Source organism: Leptonychotes weddellii, chromosome 2 (assembly GCF_054177405.1).
Source record: "Leptonychotes weddellii isolate Sample4059 chromosome 2, ASM5417740v2, whole genome shotgun sequence".
NCBI lineage: Eukaryota > Metazoa > Chordata > Mammalia > Carnivora > Phocidae > Leptonychotes > Leptonychotes weddellii.
Window position 1 is genome coordinate 3,000,468 of NC_138370.1, and position 21,897 is coordinate 3,022,364.

Here is a 21,897-nt window from a genome sequence, read left to right on the forward strand (position 1 = left end):
AATGTTAAAATCCCATTTTTATGAGTTAAGACGGATAAGGCGTCCAAAGCTGAAATTGTTCAGCATCTTATTCCTGCACAAAATCTCCCATTTGTTACCCTCCTACACTCGGGCAAAACTGCAGGAGGAAATTGCAATGTCCCCCACACACCAGCTGTCTGCTCACCCAGCCTCCTCTCTTCTCAAATGGAATTTTCCATTCCATTATTCTAATATTTAAAAACATATTTTAGGAAAAAGAGATGCCTGAGTTGAAAAAACAAAATTAAAATTTGAAGATGTATTTGATTAAATGACTACAGAAGCTTAATGGGATGTGTATAAATTAATGTTGCAGGTTGACAGTCCCCAGGCCATTCTTTTTTGCATTAAATGATATTTTTTCTCCCTGAGGATATGAAAGAAATATAAGGTTATATTTTGTAAGAACCAATGTCAAGAATGTCTGCAAGGAAGTTAGTTAAAACAAACACTGAGGCCGAGTAGAAAGGACATTTCAACCTCTACTGTCTTGAAATGGGTAGTTGAGCAGCAGAAGATTTTCCATAATCGGTTTTTAGAGAAAAGATTTGGGAGAACACAAATACAAGACAAAATTATTCATTTTCTTGATTTATAAGCTTAATTTCACCTCTGAGTTTTAATCATTTGATCAATGCTTGGATACAATCAAAGGTTTTTCCTATTTTGGTTTCTGCCCCTCTGATTAGCACCAAGGAATGAGAGGTGACGTAACCATTTAAAATAATAAGAGATGAGTTATTTTCTATAAATCTAAAACTGTTCTAAAAATATAGAAAATGGACCAACTCATAGTGCAACTCTATATGATGCCGTTTCCAGTTAATCAATAGAATCAGTGTCTCGTTTGGCTGAAACTAAGAATAAAACCATAATGGACCATCTCTTGAAGTATAAATTCTATAGAGGTCGCCATCATATCTATTATTCAGAAGAGATTGTAAATGGCCATTTTCTGACCACATGTAAGCAATAAAAATGAAGAAACTGCCCAATAAGGTTGGAAACTTTTTAGACTAACATATCCTTTGAAAACTATGCTTAGATTTAGCAACACAGATGCCTGTTTGACATTCAGTGACCCGTCAAACTTAGGTAGCAAGAATATCAGAAATGATAATAAATTTACATGCTAAATGCAAAGTCAGGAATGGAAATGAATTCTGAATCTCCTGTAGACTGATTTAAGAACTCTGCCGATAAACATTTATACCCCTTTTTATCATTTGGATGCATATTCGTTGTTTATGCCACCATACATCAGAGTGTGAAGCATTGTTTAAAGATTAAGTTTTCCATATAGCTACAGACTGATTATATTTAATGTAACATATATATCTTTCACAAAAGGATCTGTTTAGGGGAGGTGTTTCTCTATCTTTAAAACTAAAATGATTTTGATATATCTATCACATTGTAATATTTTTGTTCTAATTTAAATATTTAACATTTCTTTCCAACATTCTTGGATCCTTCTGGTTTCAGTGTATGCCTGTGTTTTTATTTTATTTTCTTTTCATAATCCAAATCAACCTCATTCTTTCACATCTTTTCCTTATGTTAGCTCAGACTAATCAACTATAACCACCAATAACTGTAAAAAAAAATGTAATTTTGCCTTTCCTCCATGATCTCTATCCTATACTCCTGTTATTTTAAAATAATGAACAAATCAACAATAAAACAACAGCAAAAATACCTACATACATGAGTTGAGATTTGAGAAAAATTAAGAAGTAACCCTAACCACAATGTGGAATTTCCAAGCTTGTCCTAAAACCAACAAGTACCACCCAACCTCTTACCTGGGATAAAATGGCATTTTGCATTCTCACTCGGAAAAACAAAAAATCATCAACATCTGGCAATTTTTTTTTACTATGTAAAAAAGATGAAGAGACACAAAGCAGAGAGAAGGTGAGATAGAGGCAGACACAGGTGTCCAAGAATAGGATGGCAAAGAGGATATTAGCAAGAGAGAGAGGGGCATAAGCATTAAAGAAGGATATTATATAATTCACAATTTGAAGAAATAATAGCACACTATACCTATTGAGGGCATCTTCAATGCCAGTCTGCAGAACGAGAAGCATAGATTAAAATTTTTACAAACCAGAGACTGAGCCAAACCACTGCAGTAGCTAATTTTCTATCTCCCAGCAACTCTCTGAGGCCAGTGCCATTCATTCTTCATCTTAGAAGGAGGAATCTGATGCTATCAATGCATATGTTATACGTGTGAGGGGCACACTTGTAGTGATTGGGAAACTGGATCACACCAGACCTCAGGATCTATGCCCTCATCCATGTGTAGACATTTACGTAATTAGTTTCCCCAAACTAATTGCCATCCCCGGTACCCAAATAATAGCCAGCCAACGGTTGACAGTCTTTCAATGGAGAGAGAGAGAGGTCATCTGATTTCCACTGTATTGAGTCACACGTTGCAGATCCCTGGCAGCAAAAAACGGGAGACTGTTCAAAAATCACTCAGTCTCATAATTTTTTTTGTAAAAGTTCATCTTAAATAATGATCAATTTTTATTTTTCAAACATTACCTGAGATGAGTTATTTCCATATATTGTGTCTATATATGCTTACAAGCTTGAAGCAATTTGACACAAGAAACTGGTTAAAATAAATAATTAAATAAAAATCTTGGGAGATGTGTGGGTACAAAGAATAAAATAGATTATAATCAAGATAAAATATATTTTTTTAAAGATTTATTTATTTATTTGAGAGAGCAAGAATGAGAGAGAGCACATGAGACGGGGGAGAGTCAGAGGGAGAAGCAGACTCCCTGCCGAGCAGGGAGCCCGATGCAGGACTCGATCCAGGGACTCCAGGATCATGACCTGAGCCGAAGGCAGTTGCTTAACCAACTGAGCCACCCAGGCGCCCAAGATAAAATATTTTAAGAAACGCAAGTACATTACTCATGGTTTGGGAATTCCCAGTAAGGACAAATATTGACCAATCCTTATTTTGTTACCAAATAATGATATGGAAGAGGTCTTTTCTATGGAATTAGTTTGCCTTTTATCATGTCCCTGTCAGGTTACTATTTCTATATGTGGACTTTAGTGAGTATGCATTGTTTTCTCTTATTTTCAAATGATGGAAACATTTCAGCTGCGGTGATGGTCTTTGAAGGCAGTAAGTCACCCATTTGAAAACCATACGATATTGAAGAACTTTTGATCACCTGGTTCAACTTTCATTCAACTTCCAGGTGAGAGTCAGAGATTCACTTAAGAACACTGATTTCCACGTCCTCTTCAGAAATAGCTTCCTCTATGATGTTCATTATTTAATTTTTTAATGCTCCTTGCAACAAGCTAAATGATGCAACTATACAGAGAAAATTCAAGCAATCCTTCTTCCTAATTCCTCCCATCCAATTCCTCCCCAAAGTAATGTGCTTTAACAATTCCCTGAATATTCACACAAGTGTGAATGTATGTAATGCATATACATGATCATGGATACTCAGACACACACACACACACACGTGAAGACACACTTGTGCAAGTACTTAAAAACATTTTTCTCCAAGATGGGATTATACTGCCTTTTCTTCCCTTTCATATATTATGGACATGCCTTTATATCAATACACACAGGATTAGAAATAACTGAATCTTTTTAATAGTATGAGCAATTTGAAAAAAAAATATTTCCTTATAGTGGTGCTTGAAGGAATATTGTACATAGTAGTATAAGGAGGGTGTGTGTGTGTGTGTGCGCACATGTGTGCACGTGTGTGTGTTGTCAGGGCAAAAGACTGGCTCAGTCTCTCTCAATAGGCCTCCCTGCAGAATGTATTATTTTAATGAATTTATAGTAATCTACTACTGAATCAGAAACTAGATTTTCTAATGCACAGAAAGCAGATTTCATCTCTCTCAGGTAAATACACATTAATTAAGTTCACAGAACCAATATATATATAATCAAAATGCCAAATTAATAAATTGCAATTCAAAGGAACTAGACCACTCACACCAATGTAACAGTCCTTTTTCTCTCACTTTAGACCAATATGTGACACCACATTGTAACCTGAAGGCTTCTTGCTTAAACTTGGAGGCAGAACAACAGAAATAAGAAATAAGGGAAGTGATAGAAATCAGATAAAAGAGCATTTGATGCCGCAGGTGAGCAGAACTTTATCATCCATCTACACAAGTCATTCCAACCTTTTCATTCGTTACAGAATTCCTGAGAACTTGCTGAAGCCTGGGAAATGTTTTCCGCCAAAAACACACCCACACCAAATTGCGCATGTCATTTCCCAGCCTTGTAGGAATTGAGATGATCCATGACCCCCACATTGAGAAAGTCAGAGATACAGGATAGGGACAGATTCAAGGGGACTCCCTGCATCCACAGCCCCACAGGCATGGCTGTTCAGTGGACTCTCAGACTCAGTGCTCTCGTCTCGGAGCATGTGACTCCTCTTGGTGGAGCTGGACTGGACATGGCTTTGCCGCTGGTGATGTGTTTTGCCTCTGGCACTCATTTTATCTTTTCTTCTTTCATCAAGTGTGTCAATAGCCATGGGTTATATATATGCCCTGCTAGATTGGTGAAACTCATTTCTTTATGGCAGGTCTGCATCTCTCTTTCTCTGCCCTGTTACCTGATTGCCTTAACATTGTACTTTCAGAAAGGAATCCTATTTCTCCTATGCCTGTGCTCTTTGAAAGTATTAGTATTGATAGTACTAACAGCAATAATTATTTTCGAGTGCAGTTCTAAGATCTTTGCTTAGCAGTTCTCATGCAGCTGCTGTTGAAAATCCCTGCAAATCAGATACCCAGGCTTTGACAAGTGAGCCCAGACAAGGTCTGCTATGAGGGCCAAGAGCTTTGCTCACTCTAAGGTAAAGGTGTGTCCTTACCTGGGTTTACCCACCCACAGGACCAAAATAGTCAGGAGGAAAGGGATTCTAGAAGTTCCCATCTGTTCCAGCCTCAGTCCTTGTTATAAACCCAAGATAACATTCAAGGATCAGCTAATGGACAGCTAACTGCTGTCACTTTGACATCCCGTTCTTAGTCAGAAAGCTTTCTCTCCTGCCAGGTGGGTCATTCATGTTCCATGCTTTAATTCAGGTTGAGTTTGGATAATCACTTCAAGGGAGAAATAAATCAGTGCTGACATTCTAAATAAAGCTTTGAGCTTGAAGGGTAATAATCTAGCTGCTCTAAGTCCAGATTCACACGTGTTAAAGGAAAGAAAATTCTGCTTGAGGGATGTGTCAGAGGGAAATGCCAAATATATTCAGCCAACAAGAAACACACGGTCGGTCTGGAGCCCCACCCCAGCCCCAGAGTTACTGACATGGTGAACCCCAGAACAAAAGGGCTGCCCTGTAGCCAAGATCCCCTGTTCCCTGATGAAAAACTAAGGAGTACATGAAAATGTTGGCCATTTGCATCCATGACATAAATGTATAATAAATGAAATTAATTCATTTTAAGTCCTTGCAAGCTTAATTTAATGGCCTGTGTTAAGTCTATTATTTTTTTTTGGCCACTTATTTTTTTATTATTATTATGTTATGTTAATTCCCATACATTACATCATTAGTTTTTGATGTAGTGTTCCCTGATTCATTGTTTGCGTATAACACCCAGTGCTCCATGCAGAACGTGCCCTCTTTAATACCCATCACCGGAGGATGCCAGTTTTGATGGCTGCAGTGCCATATTCAACATCTGGTAGCTTGAGAGCAAAATGATTATTGTCTGCAAGCAGCAGTGTTCAACAGTGACTTTTGTATGATATTTATATGTCCTTTGCTCTGTGAAGACACTGACCAAGACAGCAGTGGAGCTCCAGGATAAGTCCTTGACAGAAGCAGCCCTAGAGAGGCAGGTGCGCCAACAAATCGCCTTCTGCCCTGGGATTTAGAAATGGCCCATGTCCATCTCCTCAGGTCCTGTCTTTTTGTTTGCTGGTAAAACAAACTTCTTGTTCACCTAGTTCAAAAACCTACATCATCATCCCAAAGTTGTGGGAACCTATTTTACACTCAGCAAAAACACTTCCAGTATGAGGTATGTTCACACTGAAGAAAAGTTAGGGAAGCTGAGGAAGCAGGAGAGCAGACCTGATGCTGGATCTTTGTGCCTCAAATTCTACGGCTCTCACTGGTACTGGATCTACCATCCACAAAGATGACATTCCCAAATTCTGATATTCTAAGGAAATGCATTAAAGTATATTCTTGTGCCAGATCAGATTCTCCCTGGAAAGCTCACAGGCTATACTCAGGGACAGAGACATGTATACAATAATTTCATCACTCAGTGATAAACGTTAGTAATGCAAGCCTGGAATGGTGAACTTGTTTGAGGACCTTTCCATTTTGGCTGCACATTCTTGAGGCTCTGTCTAAACAATCTAAAACACAGGATCAATAATTGGTCAATCCATTATAAAATTGGATTGTTATGATGGTTGCAAGACTCTATATAACCTTACTTTTAAAATATATGATTATACACTTACAATAGGAGAATTTTATGGTATGTAAAATATGTCCCAATAATTATGTTTATAATGAAAGGAGATATTGTTAAATAAACAACAAATAAATAGCCAATCTAATATTTTCAGATATTTTGATAACTAGTTTGAATTAACTTCATCCCCATATTTCTTCATGAAGAAATATGCCATTAATGTGGTCCCTGAGTACTCCAGTTTTTCCATAAGAAATTGTCAAAATCTGATCTGTTTATGTACAATTAACCATTTTTAAATCAAAGTAAACATTTGTTTGCTCATATCTCCAAATACACAAAGAATGCTTTTAAAAATCAAAATATGTTTTGGATGTAGACTGCATAGAGACAAGTATTTCAGTCATTGGAAAAGAATGAAAGTCTATTATTTTTTAAACGTGAACAGTTTGAGCACATTGTGGACCACCTAATCTCTTTGTCTTTAAATTATTTCAGTGCTGTTTTAGAAACTTCTAGATGAGAGGATGTGTTAACTAGAGGGAAAATCAAATTCACATCAGTTAATTGGGACACTTACTAGTGGTTTTCTTTTTAGGGATTGAGGGGGGGAAAAGAGAAGAAAAATACGAGATGAAATTAAGTTGCGGTCAAAGGTAGATTTCTTATCAAAAACTAGTTTTGAGGGGCACCTGGGTGGCTCAGTTGTTAAGCGTCTGCCTTCGGCTCAGGTCATGATCCCAGGGTCCTGGGATCGAGCCCCGCATCGGGCTCCCTGCTCTGCGGGAAGCCTGCTTCTCCCTCTCCAGCTACCCCTGTTTGTGTTCCCTCTCTTGCTATGTCTCTGTCAAATAAATAAAATCTTTACAAAAAAAAAAAAAAAACAACTAGTTTTGAATATTTGCATGGTGACAAATGTCGAGGAGTCAAATTTTCCTTCAGAGTCCATTACTGCCCTCGAGGTCACGGAGACAGGGGAGCTTAGAGATGGTACCGAAGGCCAGCCAGTCTGAAGGTGAAAATGCTGTGGGAATTCGGGACTGACCAGATCCACATCTCCCCTCTCCTTGCATGGTTTCCAACACTACAGCCATGACTTAAAGGTCCAAAGGTGACAAATTGTGAAATGGAAGCACAGATTAAAATGCTATTTATTTAATAGTCCAGTGGAATTCATTCAGCCTTTCTTTCTGAATGGCACGGAGGAAGGGCTGTAAGCCACAAATGAAACCACATAAACACGACCTCCTTGAGTGAGGGGGGCAGAGGTGCCTGCTCCAGGCCCCCGTGAACCCTGTGGACAACGGGGGCCTGGCATCTCCCCCTCCAGGAAGTCCTCCATCAACCTCCCCTTGCTTCTGCATTCCTAAACACAGTAATCAGTTTTCTCCATAGTCTTGTACATGATTCTTCCACGCTCAGAAAGATCCCCCCATTTCTATCTTCCTGCAGAGCTTCTATTCAGTGCCTGAAACAATGAAGTCATTTGCCACATGAGTTTTTTAAACACATTATCTGAGATAGAGCCCAAGCATTAATTCTGTAATGACCTGTACCTGGCCCCCAAGGGCAGCTGGCCTTCCTTCTTTGCCTGACCTTGTCAAACACCAACTACTCTCTATGTTCCCTTGAATGGGGCCATTGTTGCCTTCACTATGGCTTCAGAACCAACACCCCCTTTCTTAACTTTGTATTCCTATCACTTAGCTCAGCATTGGGTCTCTGGGAGATGCTCAGTGAATGCTAAGTAAATAAATGAGAGAAAGAATGAATGAGGACATCTGTGTGTCCATCTGTGTAACCCCATACACGTTCTCAGGCATGCACATATGTGCATCCATGCACACGTGTATGTATTTGTGTGTGTATATATACAGAATTATTTGTGTGTATGCACATATGTATTAATGCACACATTCATAAGTGTGCATTTGCATATATGTACACAAATAAACATAAGTATATGAGAGGCTATGTGGTAAGTGATTAAGAATTATAACCTCGGGGGGCACCTGGGTAGCTCAGTCGTTAGGCATCTGCCTTCAGCTCAGGTCATGATCCCAAGGGTCCTGCACAGGGGGAATCCTGCTTCTCCCTCTCCCACTCCCCCTTTGCTTGTGTTCCCTTTCTTGCTGTGTCTCTCTATATAAAATAAATAAATAAAATCTTTAAAAAAAAAAGGAATTAAAACCTCGGGAAAGAGGTGGACTTGTGTTTAATCTCTGCTTTCACAATTCTGTAGCTATGGGGTCTTGGCCAACTAAATTACTGTAAGTTATGACCTCACTTTCTCTACCTGATAATGTTAGGCAACTTTATTTCACTTACAAAAATCTCATGAGAATTTAGTAAGAAAATATATAGAGGAGTTCATACCATCTTACACACACACATATGCATCACATATCTATCATCTATTGATCCACAGAGATACATACACCTTAGTAAGCAGAGCATATGTTATAATTGATAGAATGAATGATTTTAAGACAAAAAATCTTGAAAAAAATCCTTTAGAAGAGTATTTTATAACCCAGGGGAGGTTCTTAAACTATCTTCATGGACAATTGTTTTTCTCATTCCAATTAATGAACTGTTTTGTATGAAATATGATTTCCTGCCACAAGCAAATTTTTACTATTTAGCATGTCAAATTCCTCCTCATTATACTACCAGTATTTGTTTCATTCAAATAGATTCTGACACTCAGATTCTTATATTACATGCATAAAATTGAAGTCCAGTATATTCTAAGATGGAAACATGGAAAGATAAATGCTGAGTGTGTAAAATCAGCATCTTATGATCAAAATATATGACTATCTACATTTGTCGTTAAAAATGTTCCCTTTTCAGCTACCATGTCAGCAACTATTTTTAAAGAAGTCTTGAAAAGAATAGTTTCCCACCATTTATCACTTTTGCCTTAGACAAGAATCCAGTGTAACCTTCCTTCTACCTCACCAGATATAAATATCCACGTCAAAATATGCATAGGATTTTCATTCTGAATCCTTTAAAACATCTGCTCTCCCATAGATAAAAAACCTTTGCCAATTGTTCAAAGAAAATTTGGTTTCCAACCAATGAAATTGCCCTACATTTTTGAAAAATGTTCTATACAAGGAAACTATTGATTCTAATGAATACACATTGGACTCATTAATTTGAATCACAGAGTTGGTGTTTTCTACCCAAATGTAAATGGTATTAGACAAAAAAAAAAGAAGATAGTAGGAAGAGAAAAATGAAGTGGGGGAAATCAGAGGGGAGACGAAGCATGAGAGACGATGGATCTTGAGAAACAAACTGAGGGTTCTAGAGGGGAAGGGGTGGGAGAATGGGTTAGCCCAGTGATGGGTATTAAGGAGGGCACGTACTGCATGGAGCACTGGGTGTTATACACAAACAATGAATCATGGAACACTACATCAAAAACTAATGATGTATTGTATGGTGACGGACATAACATAATAAAATAAAATTAAAAATAATTCTATCTCACAGAAAATACAGAATTATAAAAAATGCAACCAATGTCCAAGAAAACCTACTTCACCTGCAAAAATACCTAAAAAGTCAACCTAAGTTATGGTAAATAATGTAAAAACTACATTTAAAAAAAATTAATCAAGAATAAAATGATTAAACACTGGCAAATAAAAATCAGGAAATAGACTGCAAAAGATTTGAATGATATCCAGAACAAAAGCAAACATGTGCATTAACACAAGAAAAGTCATTTAAAAATAAATCAGACTTCAGACCAAAATAACTAAAATGTCACATTGAAAAGTTTTCATGATATATACGTGTTTCTAACATTTAATTTACTTTGTCATGAATAAAAAATCCATTAGAAAAAGAGGCATCTTGAAAGAAAGAAAGAAGAAAGAAAGAAAGAAAGAAAGAAAGAAAGAAAGAAAGAAAGAAAGAACGAAAGAAAGAAAGAAAGGGAAGGAAGGAGGAAGAAAGGAAGGGAGGAAGGGAAAGGCAAAAAGAAAGACAAAGAAAGGAAGAAAGAAAGAGGCATCTCCTTCTAAAAAGTGAAAAAAATAAAAAGAGTGACAGGTTCTTTGTGGCACATTGTCTAGATTTTCATGTCACCAAATTGATTTGTTCTCCTTGCCCTCAAGTCAAGTGATGGCCATGCCTTGTCATGCATGTTTGTCATTGCATAATATTTGCCATGCCTTGACATGCCATGTTAATTTTCTGGTCTCTGAAATGATATTTTTCTTAAGTCATACATAATCTTGATGAAATAAATGAAGCATTTTTTTGGTAATTGAAATCTTAATGAAATAAAGTTGGCAAATAGAAATATATGAATAAATCCTATTTACATACCTAATACTTCAATACTGGGCAAATACAGTAGGTCTGATAGTAATCCATGTCATGGTACATTGTGTGTAGTCTCAATGTTTTCTGTTATAAATTTACCAAAAAATATGCAAATTCTTTGGTTTACTATAAAGAACAATGTTCAGTGATGAACCTAGCAAATTTAATGTTACAAAATACCCTATTAAGTTGGTAACTTCAATTTTATTGAAGTATGTATGCATTGGAATATGTTGATTTGACTGACAGTCTATAAATTTACTAAGACCCTGAAGGTCTCTCCACATTTAGAGAGTCAATTACTATAGATGAGTGATGTTACTCTGAAATTTATAAATATTTCCATTTAATTTCCAGGGTTAAATTCAATGACTGAATACATTAATTAGAATTTTTAAATTATTGTTTTCATACTCATTATGTAGTATAATAGTTCCATACATAAATGTTTACATATTTATGTAAATAATGACTATTCCAAAATTACTGCCAGAAAACTACAAAGTTCAGGGCCTGGATTAAGCTTGCTATCAAGGTTATCATGTTTAGACAGATTTTAAAAGTTTGAAACATTTTCTCCAATTTAAGCAAATGCACTTAAATTAAAAATTTAAACATCAATCTGGTAATATTAAATAAATTCTAATTTTAACTGAAAAACGTAGTACTAGCTTAAGACTATAGAATATTATTTTTTTGAACAAGCTGATCTATTGTTTTATATCTAAATTAAATTTCCTTTAGAGGTCTTGGACAAGACATTAGAATTTTATTACATTATTTGGCTTATATTAATTACTTGACGGACAGTATCATCAAAATAAAAACTTGTGTGAAACAAGGAAATCTGAGTCCCTCAGAGGATTCTGTGTTCTGGTTCCCCCCCAAAAAATTTACATGATTTTCTGACCATTATCATTGGTTCTGCTTTATATTTTATTTGAATAGGTATGTTTGAATATTTTATGCAGTATTTTTCATAAAATCTCGCTTTTTTCAGCGACATTGTCTACAGCTGTAGCTAACTTCCATGTGGGAACTTAGACTATTCATAAATCAGCTGGTTCTTGCAGTGAAAGCTTTACTCTCTTCTGGATAAATTCTCCAGGACTTAATCCTCTGTTGAGACCACAATGAACTTTATTTCTCCAGATAGTACACATTGATTTTCTCAGGAGACCTTAAAACTAATGGAGAAATACTTTTAAAATAGAGATAGTAAATATTACATACAATTTTGGTTTTGCTGACAAAGCTGACAATTTGCTGACAATTTTGGTTTTGCTGACAAACTTCTAACTCAATATCTTTTTTTTTTTCCATTCAAGAAAAAGGCTTGTATCTGCTTTTAAATATCAGACTATATTATAATGTCATTATTTAAAATATAAATTTCAAAAAGAGCATGTCCACAGATCAACAATTTTAAAATGCACATTTAACTTAGCTCCTGGTCCTGCTTACTTTTATCCTCATTTTTTTAAATGACTCATAAATATTCTTTCCAACAGAGAGACAATCTCACCCACTGTGTGTTATATCCCATCACGACAACCAGTAACACCAGCAACGATAGTGCAGGCGGAGTCAACAGAATTACTCATTTGGCAATCGTTCAGCATCAGCTGAGTTTCCACATGTGTCTCAGGAAATTGAGCAAACTGTAATATTCGAGTACCAACTTTGTCGGGAAGGAGAGGAAAATTGCCAGATTCTAAAATATTGAAGCATTATCAACCATCTGAGCAAATATCAGATATGGTGACTGGATGAGTTATGCTTCACAGGTAGCTAGAACAGGGTGCCTTGGAAACACTTTCATAATGTTGAGCAAAAAAGAAATTATGTGAAGTTAGTGTATGTAGGAAGTGGCACGTATGTATACATACATTTGAAAGCTGAAAGCACCTATTAACCTTAAATTAGCTTGTTACTCTCCAAAGATTAAATTACTTCCCAATGGTAATAGACTCAAACACCTTTAAGTATAATAAATACACTGATGCCAGTTTACATATAAATGCAGTGGCGTGAAAGACACTGGAGTCAGAGGAGTAAACAATCTTAAACATCATTCCATCTGAAACACTGAATTAAAGGATAAATCGGTCTGTCTATGTACCTGTGCAAACACGACATTCTACCCTCACGTTTTCTGAGAATTGCATAGTAGCCAAGTTCAGTGGCACAAAGCACACTAGATTTTATCTTTCCACAAGGAATGGTTTTTCCCAAAGTGCACTGAGTACTCCAAATAAAAGCATATGCAGAGGTGACTTAATCCAGAACAACATCCCAAGTAAAGGAGGTGAAATTAGGGATGGGCTTATACACCTACCTAGAGCCTATTTTCAATTCACAGGCTCTGGGGTATACTTATTTTAAAAATAATACGCTCCGTATTACACAGGAAAGAAGATCTTAACTATCTCCAAAAAACAAGGCAAAAACAGACACACCTCAGCATTTACACTTAAAGAATTACTAGTAATTTCTTAAAACTGAATTCCTGAAAAGATCGTCATTATTACTTCCTCTCTCAAAGGTTGAATTCTCTTTCATCTTTTTAAAATTTCCATCCCCAAGTTCAACAATAGTTCAACAATATCAAGATTCCAAAGGGTCCCTATGCACGAAATCTGAAAACACAAACAAAATCCAGATGCCTTTCAATGACCAAACAGTAAAACCAAAGTAATCTCAATTAAACATTTCAGCTTTGACAAGAAAAACGTGTCACGGAATTCTCTTCACTTAAGCACTAACAGTATTACTGTCCAGCGAAAAGTTTACGAATTACATTCTTAAAACACTTCTGAGTTAAAAATGAATTTTTCACAGAATAGCTGCGCTGTGAGTTAGTATTCAAAATTTTCAAAACTTCTCTGCCACACATCAAAAGAAAAACCACTTCTCCAACTAAAAAGAGTACCACCCATAAAGGAAAATTGTAAACACACGTTTTGCCCTGGAAAGTTTGGCAGTTATAGCAGACGGTGTTCCGCAATCATCAATATATTACACAAGAGTCAAGTGTTTATAACATCAAACCACCTCTGAAATAGCAGCTTGTGTTTGCATTGAAATCTTGAATCCCGTGTGGCAAGTAGGAGATGGTCTGGACAGTATGTGTGTCCAGAGCCCAGGAATGTCCTACCTTCATACAGGGCTTTGAAGCCTTGGGCGCTCACGGCGAAGTCTGTCGTGAACCACAGCGTGAGGATAGATCCCGTGCTGACTATTGAGGACGGCAGCTGGAATCCCGATAATCTAAACCATAAAAAATATAGGAACAGAGTGAAAAAGCATAAATTTGTGATTCAAGCTTATTTGATGAAGTCATTGTATTTCTCTTTTCACGGCGGTATGTTTATTTGAGATATGTCACTAAACAATTACATGATCCACACTCAAGGTGTTGCCAGGTAATTGAAATTAAGCATGTTCAAGTAACAGTTCATTTAAACAACTTTTTGAGAAAATTCTTTATTGAAGGAATTGTACAATACACCATTGCATGAAACAGGGGACATGAAACTTAATGCAAAGTCATCTTTATACATGTTACATGAAAAAAATATGATTTTGCATGCACTTTATTATTGTCCTCTGAAATTATTAGATGGTGGGTTGTCACATCTCATAGTTAATGTGCTTATTCTTATTATCTGCCCGAAATAAATCATAGCTTTCTTGAAAAGAAAACATATACTAGTCACAGCATAATAAACAAAAATCAATTACTACCTTGAGCAGAGGTCAAATGAATTGATTTTAATGTTTGGTTTTCAAGGCAAGTCTTTTGGATTCTTACATATGCTTTTCCCCCATCACTAAGTTTATATATATTTAGAAATGTTAATGATGATAAAGTCAGCAGTCTTGAATGAGTGAACTAGGAAAATAATATATATTTTATGCATAATGCTTTATAAAGTAACAGCTTTCCAAAATGTCAAAGAAATGTTTCATCAGTTTGTATTTTACAAATACAAACTAACTTTGCTAATTAAGTAGGTTGTCTCTAGATAGGTGATTTAGTATAGTCTGAACACAATTCTCCGATTCCAAAAAGAGTAAGTATGAACATTCATTCTTTGTCGAGAAATTCTGGCTACCAGTAAGTCTATGGTATTGAATATCTAATTCCAGCTGCTGTAGGTTTCAGAATCAAACTAGAAATTCATAAGAGAAAAATGACAGGACAATCCCCAGTCACCAAACAGCACACTTCTAAATATCCACAGATCGAAGAGGAAGTCCCAAGGGAAAATGAAGAAAAAAATACATCGAAATGAATGAAAATAAAAAGACAAGCTATCAAAAGTTAGAGGACTCAGCTAAGCAGTGATGAGAGGGAAGTTAATAGTATTAAAAATATACATTAGAAAAGAGGAGACTTCTCATATTAGCAACCCAAACTCCCATCTCAGGAACTTAGAAAAGGAAGAAGAAAATAAACCCAAAGCAAAGAGAAGGCAAGAAATATAAGATAAATTTAGAAATCAAAGAAACTTAAAACAGAAAAACAACAGAGAAAAATAATGAAACAGAAGCTAATTCTTTGCAAAGGTCAACAAAATTAACAAACATCTAGCAAGACTGACGCAAAAAGTGCGGGGAGGTAGAAGACACAAATACCTAATATCAGGAATAAAATAGAAAATATTACTACAGACCCCCAAAGACATAAAATAGCAAAGGAAAATACAAATAATGCACACATAAATTTAATAACTTACGGGAAATAGGCTGCTTCCTTAAAAAAAAACACACACTACCACAACTTACCGAATACAAAATAGAAAATTTGAATAATGACTATTAAAACTCCCCCAAAAGAAGTCTCCAGGTCCCAGTGATTTTACAGGAGATATCTACTGGCATAGATTGAATGTTTGTGTCCCCCAAAAATCATATGTTGAAACCTAACTCCCAAGGTGATGATGTTTGGAGATGGGGCCTTCTGATTATAATTAGATCATGAGGGCAAAGCCCCCCAAAACGGGATTAGCACCCTTTTCAAAGAGATTCCAGAATATTCCCCCACCCCTTCTGCCATGTGAGGATCAAGAGAGCAAGAAGATGCTGTCTATGTAACAGAAAAAGTTAACACTAGACACCAAATCGGATGGCACCATGATCTTGGACTTCCCTGTCTCAAGAACTGTGAGAAATAAATCTGTGTTGTTTATAAACCACTTGGTCTATGCTATTCCATTATATACACTTAGACATCTACCCAAAGGCATTAAGACATCTACCAAACATTTGAAAAATTAACATCAATTTTACAGAGTTTCTTCCAAAAAACAGAAGTGGATGGGCACCTTTCTTGTGTATTTTATGGCACTAAAGTTACCCTGTGCTATGGATTGAATGATTGCCCCAAAATTCATATATTGAAGCCCTACCTCTCAGTGTAACTGTATTTGGAGTCAGGGCTTTTAGGAGATAATTAAGATGAAATAAGGTCATAGCGTGAGGTGCTAATCTGATAGGATTGGTGGCTTCATGAGAGCAACGGAAGAGAAAGAGATTCCCCTCCAGCCCCCAACATCTATTCACTGAGCAGAGGCCATATGAGCAATGGTGAGAAGGCAGGTATCTGCAAGCCAGCAAGAGTCCTCACCAGAAACCTGATCATGCCGCCCTCTGATACCGGGTATCCAACCCAAAAAAATAGAATCTCTGTGAAATATCTGTGTGAGAAGATAGATCTCTGCTGTTTAAGCCACCCAGTATATGATATTTCGTTGTGGCGGCTCAAGATAAGATAACCTGATACTAAAACCAGACAAAAAGTATGCAAGAAAAGAAAACAACAAACCAATAATGGCTTTCATACATATGGATATGAAAATTTTTAACAAAGTAAGAGCAAACAAAAGCAATATATAAAAAGAATTCTCCCACATGACTAAGTGGTATTTATTCCAGGGATGTAAATATGGTTCAGTATTTGGAAAATCAATCAATATGATCTGCCATCATATTTCCTAAAGAATAAAATCACTAGATCATGATAATCTATGTAGGAAAAAGAAAAACAAACAAACATTGCACATATTTAAACATTCAATCATGAGAAAAATTTCCAGTAAAATATGAAGAGGAAAACTTCCCCAACTTGACAACGAGAATCCTAAAAAACCTACAGCTAACATGACATTTGATGGTGTAAGACTGAATGCTTCCCCCTAAGACTGAGAACAAGGCAAGAATGTCTTGTCTCACCACTTTTATTCAAAATTGTGCTGGAAGATCTAGCCAGAGCAGTAAGCCAAGAAGAGAAAACAAATGCATATGGATTAGGATGCAAGAAATAAAAATGCCCTTCTTTGCAGGTGACACAATTATCTACATAGATAATGCCAATGAGTCTGTAAGAAAATTCCCGGAGCTAATACTTGAGATGAGCAAGTGCACAGGATACACAATGAACATACAAAATTCAACTGTATTTCTGCATGCTAGCATTGAACACATGGACACTAAAATTAAATATTACAATGCCACTTATAATCATTTAAAAAAAATGCTTAGCTGTAGGGTAAGGGTAGAAAACTATACCCTTGAAACTGTGCTATGCTGAGGAAAGAAACCAGTATGAAACCAAATAAATCGAGAAATATACCATGCTAAAAGATTGGAAACCTCAAAACTATAAAGATATCAATTCTCCTCAAACAGGTTTAGCGTCATTTCTATCAAAATCCCAACAAGATTTTTTGAAGATTTGGGCAAGATTCTTCTAAAATATGTTTCAGAAGAAAGCCTAGACCTGGGGTGCCTGGGTGGCTCAGTCAGTTAAGTGTCTGCCTTCTGCTCAGGTCACAATCTCAGGGTCCTGGGATTGAGCCCCACATCAGGATCCCTTCTCAGCGGGGAGCCTGCTTCTCCCTCCCTCTGCTGCTCCCCCTGCTTGTGCTCTCTCTCTCTCTCTTCCCCCTCCATCAAATAAATAAATAATAAAGAAAGAAAGCCTTCAAGACTCAATAGAATAGTTTAAATAATTTCAAAAAAGAATAAAATAAATCAGGCTACTCATTTTCAAGACTTATTTTATAAATTCAGTAATCAAGATCATGTGGAACTGTCAAATTAACAGATCCATACACCAGTGGATGAGAACAGAAAATCTAAAAACAAAGCCACATAAATAAACCCAATTGATTTCAAAGTGCTAAGGCAACTCAGTAGAGTAAAATTAACATTTTGACAATGATGCTGGAACAAATGGTTGTCTACAAGCAAGAACAACAAAAATGAGCCTATACCAAAATCTAAACCTTATATAATATTTAACTCAATATGAATCATAGGCATAAATGTAAAAGTATAAAAAAATTTAGAAAACACATAGGACTATGGAAAATCTGGGACTAGGTGAAGAATTCCTAGACTGGACACCAAAAGCAAAGGAAGCGGACATACCAGACTTCATAAAAATTAAACACTTTTTTATGGAAGACCACACTGAGAGGATGAAAAGGCATGCTATACACTGATAGGAAATATTTGCAAACCACATATCTGACAAAGGATAAGCATCTAGAATACATAAAGAATATTAAAGACTCAACAGTGAAAGAACAAACAATCCAATCAGAAAACAGGCAAAAGACATGAAGAGTCATGTCATGTAAAAGGATACAGATATGGCAAATAAGTATATGAAAAGATTTTTAACACTATTAGTTATTAGGGAAATGCAAATTAAGGCCACAAAGAAATATCACTACATATACGTGCAGAATGGCTAAAATAAAAAAGGAGTGACCATACCAAAGCTGGCGAGAATGTGGAGAAAATTGCTTGTTCATATGTCATTAGTAAGCACAACCACTCTGGAAAACAGTTTGACAGTTTCCTAAAAGATTAAATATGTAACAACCAAGCAATTGCTCTCCTAGACATTTACCCCAGAGAAATGATTTATGGTCACACAAAACCTGCACACAAATGTTTATAAGGCTTCATTCTTAGTAATCAAAAATTGGGAGCTATAGTAATTAAAACAGGATGGTACTGGTACAAAGATACACATAGATTGATGGAATGGAGTAGAGAGCCCAGAAATAAACCCATGATTATATGGCCAATTACTCTTCAGCAAAGGAGGCAAGACTATACGCTGGGGAAAAGACAGTCTCTTCAACAAATGGTGTTGGGAAAACTGGACAGCTACATATAAAAGAATAAAACTGGACCATTTTCCTATGCCACACACAAAAATAAACTTAAAATGGACAAAAGATCTAAATGTGAGACTTGAAATCATAAAACCCCTAGAAAAAAACATAGGCAGTAATCTCTCTGACATGGGCCTAGCAACATTTTTCTAGATACAGCTCCTGAGGCAAGAGAAACAAAAGGAAAATTAAACTATTGGGACTGCACCAAAATAAGCTTTTGCACAGTGAAAGAAACCATCAACAAAATGAAAAGGTGACCACTGAATGGGAGAAAATATTTGTCAATCATATATTCCATGGGGAGTTAATATTCAAAATATAAACAGAATTTACACAACTTAACACCCAAAATCCAATTAAAAAATGAGTAGAGGACCTAAATAGACATTTTTTTTCCAAAAATGACATACAGATGGCCGACATGAAAAGATGCCCAGTGTCACTAATCATCAGGGAAATGCAAATCAAAACCACAATGAGATTTTGCCTTACACCAGGCAGAACAGCTAGAATCAAAAAGACAAGAAACAACAAGTGGTGGTGAGGATGTGGAGAAAAGGAATCCTCATGCATGGCTGGTGGGGACATGAACTGGTGCAGCCACTGTGGAAAGCAGTGCGGAGATTCCTCAAAAAAAGTTAAAATAGAAATGCCATATAGTCCAGTAATTCTACCATTGGGTATTTACCCAAAGAAAACCAAAACAATAATAAACACTATGTTTATTGCAGCATTATTTATAACGGCCAAGATATGGAAGCAACCCAAGTTTCCATCAATAGATGAATGGGTAAAGAAGATGTGATGTGTATATATGTGAGTGTGTACATGTGTGTGTGGTGTGTGTGTATATACACGAATGGAATGGCATACACACACACACACACACACAGAACACACAAATATACCATGGACCATTAGTCATAAAAAAGGATGAAATCTTGCCCTTTGTGACAACTTGGATGGACCTAGAGGGTATAGTGCTAAGTAAAATTAAGTCAGATAGAGAAAGACAAATACCATATGATATCACTTATATGTGGAATCTAAAAAACAAAACAAAGAAACAAACAAAAAACAGAAACAGACCCAGAAATCAGAGAACAAACAGGTGGTTGTCAGAGGAGGGGGGGAGAGAAGATGGGCAAAATGGGTGAAGGGGAGTGGGAGGTACAGGCTTTCAGTGATGGAATGAATAAGTCATTGGGATGAAAGGCACACAGGGAATAAGGTCAATGGTATTGTAATGATGCTGTATGGGGACAGACGGTTGCTATACTTGTGAGGGGCATAGCATAACGTATACACTTGTAAAATCACTGTGTTGTATGCCTGAAACTAATATAACATTGTATGTCAACTATACTTCAATTTTTAAAAAAAAAGACATAAAAACTTGGAAATAACTCGAAAGTAAATGGCTCACATACTGTGGCACAACTATATCATATATTGCTATTCAGTGATAAAGAAAAATGAACTACTGATATGCACCACCTGGATGAATCTCCAGAAAATTATGCACAGTGAAAAAAAAGTCAACCCTTAAAGGTTACAGACCACAGGATTCCATTTTTAAAACATTCTTGAAATGGCAATATTATTGAAAACAGGAACAGTTTTTTGTGGCCACCAATTAAGGAGATTATAGGGTCAGAAGGGAAGGGTGTGTGGCTATAAAAGAAGTAAATGAGGGATTCTCATGGGGCTGCAAAGTGGCCTGTATCTCTACTGATTCAATGTCAATATTCTATAGTGTTATTGCACTATGGTTTTGTGAGAGGTTACCTTTGTGGGAACCAGGTGAAGAGTATGCAGAATCTCCCTGGTCTTTCTTCCAACAGTGTGGAAATCTATAATTACCTCAAAGAGTTTAATAAAACAATAGATTGGAGGGTTTGGGACTGAGAAGCAGTCAAGAAAATATTAACAGATGAAAATAATCAAATTAGTAAAAAATCAAGAAAAGAGTATTTAATAACAAAACATTCTCTCATTAGGTTCCAAAACTAAATTGAGGATCATTTCATTTGGTCATTTACGAATTTTAAATGTTTATTAGCATAGGTTTAGATATCACATAATGTGGTAGCACTTTAAAATAAATATAAACTTGTGTTTTCTTTAACGAGTTTGGTAAGGAATCGTGATTTTGAAAGGACCGAGTCAAACAGTATTAGCTCAGAAAAAATGTAACATGATGCTAAGAGTTTTTTTTTTTTTTTAAAGATTTTATTTATTTGAGAGAGAGAGAGAACACATGAGAGGGGATAGGGTCAGAGGACAAAGCAGACTCCCTGCCGAGCAGGGAGCCCGATGCGGGACTTGATCCCGGGACTCCAGGATCATGACCTGAGCCGAAGGCAGTCGCTCAACCAACTGAGCCACCCAGGCGCCCGATGCTAAGAGTTCTAAGAACAATGTTACATGACTACCTTTTGAGAGTCTGGGGAAGTTTAGCATGCACAGCTGTAGGTAAAATATATACCTGATCCGTTTCAAATAGTTGAAACGGAACAGACACAGTCATATTTGAATACAAAAGAATGGATCATTCATCTGTTGAAGGGCATCTTGGCTCTTTCCACAGTTTGGCTATTGTGGACATTGCTGCTATGAACATTGGGGTGCATATGGCCCTTCTTTTCACTACACCTGTGTCTTTGGGGTAAATACCCAGGAGTGCAATTGCTGGGTCATAGGGTAGCTCTATTTTTAACTTTTTGAGGAACCTTCACACTGTTTTCCAAAGTGGCTGTACCAACTTGCATTCCCACCAACAGTGTAAGAGGGTTCCCCTTTCTCCACAACCTCTCCAACATCTTTTGTTTCTTTCCCTGTCCATTTTTGCCAT

At 36.4% G+C, this 21,897-nt stretch overlaps 1 protein-coding gene across 1 annotated transcript in view; it reads right to left on the reverse strand.

The window, feature by feature from the left end:
• Nucleotides 1-21,897, reverse strand: part of LOC145720263 (CUB and sushi domain-containing protein 1-like) — an 861,742-nt gene that overhangs the window by 306,346 nt on the left and 533,499 nt on the right. The window contains exon 3 of the mRNA XM_081812882.1: nt 14,003-14,115. Coding sequence (XP_081669008.1) covers nt 14,003-14,115 — 113 coding nt within the window. The remainder of the gene's footprint in view (nt 1-14,002; nt 14,116-21,897) is intronic.